We start from the raw sequence: 9,841 nt of genomic DNA, 5'->3' as shown, positions 1-9,841 counted from the left end.
TTATATTATAAAATTAGAATATAACTTCATTTTCATTGTGTTTATGAAAAAAATGCAAGTCCCATATAGCAGTAGTTTAAATCACTTTAAAATAAGACTTGTAGTAGAATCTCAGTGTATCCACCATGAATAAGACAGTTCTTTAAATCCACAGCTGAGCTGCAGGTCCATAGAGAGAATTTGAATGACTGTAAAATATAAGTATTTCAGAGATTTCCTATTTAGGTCATGTTATGTGCTGTTTACCTGAATAAAGCTTATGTAAGAGCTTGTCTTAGGATATTTGCATAAAAAGTAGTTTACAAAAAGTATTAAGACAAGAGATTTATAGTAATAATATGCATTTAATGTGTAGAAGTGTTCCACCAAAGATTTTATAATTGGACCTCAGTTTATTCATACAGAAAATGGGATTATTTTGTAGGATTGGATCTATTCTATTGGATCTAATGAGGTAAACTACCAAATGTATTTAGCTGGCAAGTTATGTATGCTTAAGATCCATGGGCTGCTTAATTAAAGTTAGCACAAGGGCATCACACTAAATATTCCCTTATTGTTGTTTTCTGTATTTAATAACAAGGACTGGATTAGCGTTGGGAGTGTTTTTAGAACCCTTTATTCAGGCTGCAAAAGGGTTTATTTGACGGTGCGGATGACGGCGAGGCTAAAGCAGTAAGACTCCCTTTGCCTACACTGAAAGTTATGCCATTGCCTATGAACCGCTCTCTTCATACACTATACTAGAGCAGCAGTTTCAGCCTCAGAGCTGTACATCCCGCCTCAGCCATCTCTCTTCCACTCATTTTTACATTTGCGCGCCCTTTCAATCCCAAGTGACGTATCTCCCGCCGCGACCAATCAGCAGTCCCTTCTGGTCAGGACAATGGAAGGTGTTCCTCCAACCCGCTTAGCTCCTGCCTCAGCGGCAGCCAATGACAAGAAGCCTGTGTTGAGAGTAATGTTACCAGTGCCGAGAAGAGTGAGGAGGCTGCGTATCGATCCAGCTCACAGCCATTGCAGTGCATTGGACTACATACTAGATCCAGGCAGCCTTGGTGGCCGGTGCGAGCGTGTTTGCGACTTGTTTGAACTGCGGTTCTTGAGTGTACGAGAGTGTGGCACAGGGTAAGTATATTGCGGGGTCCTTGGCAAAGCAGCCAGCCGGAGTTGAGGAGGCCGACGCTCCCAGCCTGGCAACGGTGAGGCTTTGGGGTGCGAAGGGCAGGATTCGTTCCTCACAGCCACACACACAAAGGGGGGAAATCGGGCTGGGACCGAGCACACACTTTCCTCGCCCCCCCTCGGAGACACGGAGGAGGGTGGCGGGAAGGCGGTTAAGTCGTTAAAAATAAAGCCGCCTGGGGAGTTTCGAGAAGTGGGGGAAAAAAAGGACCGTAAATCCTGGGACCCCCCCCTTTCCCGTCGTGCCCCGAGATCCCTAGTCACGATCGGGATCGACGCCGTTAAAGCCGTGTAAATGGAGGAGGACTCGATTCGTTTTAGCCCGGCGAGCGGGGCGGCGAAAAAGCGGACCAAGTGTGAATAAGCTGCTTACACATAGCACGGCGATACAGAGCCATCTAGCCATTACTGCAGCGTCTGTGAAGGGTTGGGGGGGGGGTTTAGAGAAAGCGGCGGACTCTCCACACGGACGCCCTGCTCGGTCGAACGGGGAGGAAAAACGAGGACAAAATGGGGAGTGGGCGCGGGGGGGGGTCGCCTCTCCCGCAGGAAGCCCCGCGATGCTGAAATTGCAGGCGCGTTTCTGGGCGTTGCTGGCCTCGGGGCGATAAATCACCTCGGGAACTGCGCTTGCTGTAACATGGCTGACGAGAGCCGTGTGTAGAGCAAGAGAAAACAAGGCGAGAGGAGGGCTGGCTTTGCGCGCAAGGCAGGGGGAGGCGCGGACGGGCGGGCGGGGGCGCAGTTCAGGGGAACTTTTTCAAGGCGCCTTTTCTCCCTGGGCGAGAAAGAGCGCCGGCGACCGTTTCAAAGTCCGGATCGGCCGCAGGTGAATTTTCGCCTTTTCTTTTTCCACCCCACTCCCCCCTCCTAATTCACACACACACACCCGCACGGGAGTTAATGGGGGCTTTAAAAAAATAAAAACTAAAAGGAGAGGTTCTGGCGGGCTTTGGGGGAGAAACGAGACACTTCCCCCCCCCCCCCCGTTCGCATTTGCTTGCAATGGCTGAGTGTGTGCGCCAGAGTACAGAGCGCACCGACACACACACACGCACACACACACAAAGGGAAGGAAGGAGCCATATTCTCTATGAAGCAGCGGCCATTCCGAGAAGCGGCCTCTCTTCCTGCTAAACGAGCTGCTGCAAAGGCAACGCACGGGGAGCGCTCTGGCTATAGAGGCGCCGCCACGCAGCGGGCAGGGCTCGGGTCCCGCGCACCCGCTGCCAGCGCAGCCTTTCCGCCGGAGCGGAGCTTCCGCGAATCGCATTTCAAGGGGACTTTCTCTCATCAACAAGGCGTTCGCACAAAATGGAAGGAGAATTGCTGCTGTCGCTGGTGACCTTCTTAAAGCAGAAGCCTGCGCCATTGTAGGAAAAAAAAAAACCCAAAAAACAACCCGCCCCGCTTCTTCATATAATGCCGAAGCACATGGAATTAAAAGGAATCCCGCAGTTGTACGGTTTTAGCTATGGTGTCTGCGTCTTTATAAAAAAAAAAAAAATGTTTATTAGGTAATTTTTTTTCTCAACCTTAAAAAAAAAACCCGCACGTGATACTTCACTTACCCCATAATGTGGACTTCGCGTTACTTTAGCCTCCACCTTTTCTAAAATTACATATTAAGACTATATTGGAAACGCTTAATAAAGCATTTTTAGAATGTTTCTTATGGTGTGATTTATTTTTCTCTTGTACTTTCAACAATGCTCTGTATTATTGGATGTAAATGAACAAAAAGTTTAAGATGTATCACGCTTTTCATAAAGTATGTTTGCAAATTAAATTTATTCAAATCACATTTTCTTAGGGTAAGGCAAATTAAATATAGTGACATGTTTTGTATAGATTTCTCTCTTTTCCTATGTTTTTTTCATTATTGAGTCCAATTACTCAGATATCCTTATTTATTTCTGGGAGTTCTTCTGACCTCTGTTTCCATATAAGCATGAGTAGTTCTTGATTTTTGAGTCTTGTTTAACTGACAGAAACTTTAAACTGGACGTGTTTAGTTATACAAAAAAATCTTTTTCTGTCACACAGGCCAAACTGGCAGGAAATTGAGCTTGACAATACTGGCCAGAACTGTAACACATTTCCATACTTAAATTGTGCAAATTAAGGAAGAGAAGTGCTTCATGGCTATCTAAAAAACTCAGAAACAGTATTTTTGTTCCTTAAAACAAAAGTTTAATGCAAATAAGGAAAACTAAACACTTGAAAAAACAAAATATTTAATTTAATTTATAGACATTAACTTGATTTGCTGGATCAAATCTTAAGGTCTGTCTAATAGGAAACTATTGTTATATTTTTAAGCCCTTATTCGTCTAATTCACACTGGAGCAGTTTTTTTTATTGCTTTACCAACATCCTTTTCTAAATCTGTTGGTGGCAGCTCAGATCTCATTATTTTTAAGAAGTAGGACTTCTCTTTTTGGCTCAATTATAAAAGCCTGCAGAACTACATTTGTCATTTTATTGCCTATTATGTAAAAATAATAGAACTCTTCACAAACCTTTTTTTAAAAATCCACAATTTCCCTAACCAGTTCTAACATTTTCTTCCTTATAAGCTTGTTTTGAATTGGCACATGGAAATTCCTGTCTATGAATATGTTCACTATGTGTTTATGTGCCTGGAAAAGTCAGTGGTACATGCATTCCCCTCTCTGACCCAATGTTCTAGAACTCAGAAAAAATATATTCACATAATCCAGAGAGTTGGTGAAGCATTAGCATGTCAGTCTGGTTTGAAAACATCTCCAGAAATGTGGCTGGTCTTAATCTGCCAAAAATGTACTGGCATTCTAAGATGTGGCATGCCCCTTCACAGACAGTGACCTGTTTCCATCTGTTGGTGAAATTGGTTGTTGCACATGAAATTGGATAATTTAGTACCAATTTAATATTTGTGATTAAAGACCACACCATAAGAAAGATGAGTAAAGGACAATGCTTCTGCATGTATATCATCTGGACAGGTCTCATGAACAGTTGTAAAGAAACATGGTAAAAAAATTGATTTAATTTTATACATGGAGGAAGCAAATGAAAAATAGGGTACTTGATATGAAATACAGAAAATAGCTGGGGTAGATGTCTTCAGGTAAATGTACATACATGGAGGATAGTTTTGGGTTATACAATAAAGGTGTGTTTGGCAATTTAGTTTGAAAGAAACAAAAGATTCAGAAGTTACAGACTTCTAACCCAATTAGTAGAAAACATTCTATAGGATTTAGTATCAATTTACGCTATGTGTCATAAAATTTATAGATAAAATTTATAGATATACACATTTCTTGCAGTTAAGGAAAATATACTTTGAAACTCTAGTGTAACATTTTTTGATAATTTGTATAAGCCTAGGCTTTTTGAATCTTATCTGCATCCCGTAACATAATTTTTATAAATAGAGCATTTGTCACTGATAATATCTTCACTATTCATCTGCAAATGTGCTGGCAATTACAGAACCAGGAACCTAATGTACAGTATATGCAGACTTCAGATATTCTCCATTCCTTATCTCCAGAGGATTTCTGAATATTTGCTACAGATTTGCATATATTGCTGTAACAATATTTAATTTCTAGATTGGAAAACTTTCCCTAGGCTAAGGGCTATAGTTGACCTTTTGTTATCCAGGGCCACATTTCAAAAGATAGTAGGGGTGGCAAAGACATAAATTAAATGTAACTCCAAGTTTATATTTTTTTTCATGTGTTTTAGTATTTTTTCTGTTAGAAGGGAAGGGTTTTGGATCTTTGTACATACTTAGAGGCTAATCCATTTCTAGACTAGATAATCAGAGAAAGTTTGATTATAACTTTTAAAATAAATAGTCCCCAAAGTCAAATAAGAGTGCAGCTTTATCTCAAAATGTAAATTTGACCATTTTTAATCAACGTGCTTACTATGAAATCCAAAATAATTTGTCAAGAATTTCCATTTGACTTTTAGAAATCTTCAAAAATGGGCAAAGGTGATCCTAAAAAGCCAAGAGGTAAAATGTCCTCATATGCCTATTTTGTGCAAACCTGCCGGGAAGAGCACAAGAAGAAACACCCAGATGCTTCAGTGAATTTCTCAGAGTTCTCAAAGAAATGTTCCGAAAGGTGGAAGGTACTGTTTGCTAAAATAACAATACAAAACACACTTATGTTAATATCATTTAAAAAATATAATTTTTAATGATTTAAATATTTAAAATATTTTTATTCATAAGAGGTTCAATTCCAAGCTAGAACCATGGATAAACTTTTCATTAAGGATGCTTTCTGGTCATGTTTTATATAGACTATGTCCGCTAAAGAAAAGGGGAAATTTGAAGATATGGCACGAGCTGACAAGGTTCGTTATGAAAGAGAAATGAAAAGTTATGTGCCCCCAAAAGGAGAGTCAAAAAAGAAATTCAAGGATCCAAATGCACCAAAGAGGCCTCCGTAAGTAGATTTTTATAGTTCGTATGTATGTAGTTGTATTATACCGATACACAGAAGATTTAATAGTTGAAAAATAGTGCTACATTTATTTTTGTGTCCTGTTATAATGTACTATTTGTGAATAATACTAATTGTTTTGAAGCTGCTATGCAAAAATCATTTGTTAAACCTTAATTGTTCTGTAAATCTATTTTCAGTTCGGCATTTTTCTTATTTTGTTCTGAGTATCGTCCAAAAATCAAAGGAGAACATCCTGGTCTTTCCATTGGGGATGTTGCAAAGAAACTTGGAGAGATGTGGAATAATACCTCTTCAGAGGATAAACAGCCCTTTGAAAAGAAGGCTGGTAAACTGAAGGAGAAATATGAAAAGGTAAATTACAAATCCATCTTAACATAGTAAGATTGGAATAATAAATTCCAGGCATTTATTGTTTTCAGGAATATTATATTTGTGCATTTTTTCTGGAGTATAGAATACTTATTTTCTCTTCATATTAAAATTCCTATTTGGTTGAAACACCAAATAAACTAGTCCATTTAGACTTGTTTGCTTTTTAGTGGAATGTGAGTTCAAATCCCACCTTAGTCATGAAAGCCAGTTGAGTGACCCTGGGCCAGTCCTCCTCTCTCAACCTAACTCACCTCACAAGGTTGTTGTGGAGAAAATAGGAGGAAGGAGTATTAGGTATGTTCGCCACCTTAAGTTATTTGTAAAAATAAGGTGGAATTTAAATAAATAAAATACATTTTTAAATGTGGAAGCTGGAGCATTAGGAAGACTCTAGTGGTAATTTTTAAAAATAATTAGGATTAATAATAATTGCATCTTGTAGATAACTTTAATAGATTCATCATGTTATGGCTTTACTGCATGTTGATTAATGTAAAATATTAGATCCTAGCTTAGAAAACATGAAAGAAATATTTATTGAATTTTCACGACCATAATAGGAATTTTATGAATTTTGGACATAAACTTGTACTTGTGGTATTGACAAAATATACTACCTAAGTCCACTTTTACTTGTGGGATTATAGCACATGGTTTATCCCCTTGTTTCAACTGAGACTAGAGAAGGACTTAAATAACATGAACGATGGATTTGTATTAGCAAGATGCATTTATGAGTTGAGCATCAACACTTTAGAGCACACAGAATATTTCTCGGTATAAAACACAAATTAGAATATGAAAACAGACTTGGCAATAGAAAAAAGTTTTAAAAAACAAGTGAAGTAAAAATGAATTACTTGAGGATTGGCTTATTGAGCTTTACTATGCAGTTCAAAGGAATATAGTTTATACATGCTGAAGGTGGCACTATCTACTATTTTAAGTGAAGTGTGTGAAAAGTTGAATTCTTTCATTTAAACTTTATTAAGTGTAATCATAACCCCCAGCCTTCTGTGACATCCAAACATGATTTAGGCTCAGAATTACAATTTTGACTGATTTGCATTTAAACTGAAGAACTATTGCTCTCTTTATAAGCGAGAGTTTATGTTGTGTAAATAAAGTTCTTTTTGCTTTTCAAACCAAGGATATTGCTGCATACCGAGCTAAGGGAAAGCCTGATGCAGCCAAAAAGGTAGCTCCTAAGCCTGAGAAAAGCAAGAAAAAGAAAGAGGAGGAAGATGATGATGATGATGACGATGAAGAGGACGAGGAGGAAGAAGAGGAAGAAGAAGAGGAGGAGGAGGAGGAAGATGATGAATAAGTCTTTTAGATCAGATTTTCTTGTCTATAAAAGCATTTAACCCCCCTGTACACAACTCACTCCTTTTAAAGAAAGGAAAAAAAATTAAGCATAAGGCTGTGTAAGATTTGTTTTTAAACTGTACAGTGTCTTTTTTCCTTTTTCTTTTTTTTGTATAGTTCAAAGCTACCAAATATGTCTTTTGGTAGACTTGTCCTTTAGTGGTATCTCAGTGGCCACTAATGTTGCCTAGTACAGAATGGGGGTTGTAAATTGGCATGGAAGTTTAAAGCAGGTTCTTGTTGGTGCACAGCACAAATTAGTTATACATGCAGATGTAGTTTATTATTCATCTTGAGTTGTCTGCCTCATAAAATAATAGTTGTTCTGTTAACTAAATACCACTCTGTAATTGCAAAAAAAAAAAGAAAAAAGTTGTAGCTGTTGACATTCTGATTGCTTCTAAGTAAATACATTTTTAAAAAAATTAGTATTGTTGTCCTTTTAATAGGTGCCCTTGTAAAGTCAACATTTCCCCTTTTTTCCCCTCTGGAAACCTTAACTTTTATGTTTCGCCCTTTTGGGATCACGTCAGAATTTTGTCTCTTCATGTAATACGTTGATAGAATGATACAAGAGCTTTGAGCAACATGCCCTATATAATTATGATAGGGTAGGAAATAAATATTTACCAGAATATGCAAAACATGTTTTTTCCCCATGTAACTGGTCACAATAAAAAAATGTTCTTAACCAATTTGTATTTGCTCAGCTTTTGCTATGTACAATATTCTACTGAGTTGTATAAATTTGCCAGTTTTAGAAGGATGAGAATTAAAATACAATTTCTGTGGCATGAAGTATTTCTAGGAGAAAAATAATTTAGGGTGCTTCTGAGGCCACTAAGTATATTCTCACTTTGATCTGCAAAGAATTTACATGTATGATTTCATCGGCTAGTAGTAAGTTGAATTTGCAAATACTTTAATACAGAGGAGAGTACTCTATCTAAGCAGGTAAAGTTAAATGCTAAATTGCTGTAATCCTTTTAGGATACCATGTCAAATGATGATTGTGGGCTTTATGCCATGGATACTCCTGGTAGTAAACATCCCACAATAAAATACTTTACTTTGCTAATGTTTTTTATAAGTGATACCATTGATTGATTTGTATAAATTCATGTTTTCAATCCACTACTAGTTTTAGCCCATTTTCAAAATTTTGTATTGTCTCAAATTAAAATGAGATGTATCTTTTTCTGTTATCTTTTATAACATTTTTGATGTCGGCCCATTTTGTAAGTTAAAATAGCAGTAGGGGGAAGTACATTTTTTTCCATTTAGCTGTGAAATATAACATGGTATTCCAACAACCTCTGATTTGATAAAATATAGATTGCCTTGAAAACCAAAGTTAAATTTTTTGCATTTTCAATAAAAATGCTGGCAGTTATGAACTCGGCAGAATAATCTGGGGATTGATTGAGAATTCTGTGGTTATGAAATAATGGTGCCAGTGTTTAAAAAAATAGCATTCTTGTAATTTTACACACTTTTTTGATGGAGTATTGTTTTGTTATACAATTTTGACTTTTAAGATTCTTACTTCAATTTTGCATTTGTTTATGTATAATCTCAGGAGAATATTGAACATCTGATTTCCTGGTTGATACTAATAAAATAATAATTACAGAGGTTTTATATATTTAGTTAAGTTATTTTACTTAGAATAATTTTCACTGATTTAATCCTCTCCAATATATACCACACTATTGAAATCCATAAGCAGCAATGTTTGTCACTAACATGCAATAGTATTATTAGCCTTCAAAAATACAAAAAAATGTTCAAGGAAGGAGTTTCATGACCCCAGAAATTGCCTCAGTGGGTCTAGTTTACTCTTAAGCAGGAGTCTGTTGTGGAAAGACAAATATATTTTTATGTAGTTCCTGCAGAATATAATCCTATGCATATGAGGTGAGAAATAAGACTCAAGTCAACATTTCTCCAGATAGCTAAAAATTTCATTTAGTGTTAACTTTTAAAACCAAGCTTGATTTTATGTAATTTCCCTTTGCCCTAGCACAGGGTTGTCAAACTCAATTTCATTGAGAGCTGCATCAGCATTGTGGTTGCCCTTGGGGGGCCAGGTGGGTGTGGCCTACTGGGTGGGCATGGCCAGCTCTACACTGTTCGCATCAAGGGGGCCTGGGCAGGAGTGGGACATATCTGAGGGTCTCTGGAAGAAGGGTGGGACTGGGGCAAGCGCCAAGGTATGGTACATTTCTTCATTCCTCACAAAGGGTGACACCTCCCCAGCATGCACCCAGGGGATGGGGCCAACACGGCAGGGGCTGGTTCCTCGATGTTTCTGGACGGCCTCGTGGAGCTAAGACTGCATTTCAGCATAGATGGCCACCACAAAATTGTACAATGGCTCCCACATGAAACGACTTCGCGGGCCGCATCCGGGCCTTGTGTTTGACATGTCTGCCCTAGCAGCT

At 38.1% G+C, this 9,841-nt stretch overlaps 1 protein-coding gene across 1 annotated transcript; it reads left to right on the top strand.

Annotated features, from left to right (window-relative positions):
• Positions 1 to 960: 960 nt before the first annotated feature.
• HMGB1 (high mobility group box 1) lies at positions 961 to 9,034 on the top strand. The gene is made up of 5 exons (XM_015815224.1): positions 961 to 1,128; positions 5,155 to 5,316; positions 5,491 to 5,636; positions 5,834 to 6,008; positions 7,180 to 9,034. The coding sequence occupies exons 2-5, from the start codon at positions 5,167 to 5,169 to the stop codon at positions 7,354 to 7,356; spliced, it is 648 nt and encodes a 215-aa protein (XP_015670710.1). The 5' UTR covers positions 961 to 1,128; positions 5,155 to 5,166; the 3' UTR covers positions 7,357 to 9,034.
• The last annotated feature ends 807 nt before the right edge of the window (positions 9,035 to 9,841 follow it).

The sequence above is a fragment of the Protobothrops mucrosquamatus genome, unplaced genomic scaffold, assembly GCF_001527695.2.
Source record: "Protobothrops mucrosquamatus isolate PMUCROS unplaced genomic scaffold, P.Mucros_1.0 scaffold327, whole genome shotgun sequence".
Taxonomy (NCBI): domain Eukaryota; kingdom Metazoa; phylum Chordata; class Lepidosauria; order Squamata; family Viperidae; genus Protobothrops; species Protobothrops mucrosquamatus.
The sequence above is the reverse complement of the archived record's forward strand: the minus strand, read 5'-3'. Positions and strand labels throughout refer to the sequence as shown.

Excerpts from the sequence above, each read along its gene's own strand:
- HMGB1 (XM_015815224.1), top strand. The coding sequence starts at position 5,167 with ATGGGCAAAGGTGATCCTAAAAAGCCAAGAGGTAAAATGTCCTCATAT. Across the intron at positions 5,317-5,490 it reads AATGTTCCGAAAGGTGGAAG|ACTATGTCCGCTAAAGAAAA; the intron begins GTACTGTTTGCT and ends TGTTTTATATAG. Across the intron at positions 6,009-7,179 it reads TGAAGGAGAAATATGAAAAG|GATATTGCTGCATACCGAGC; the intron begins GTAAATTACAAA and ends TTTCAAACCAAG.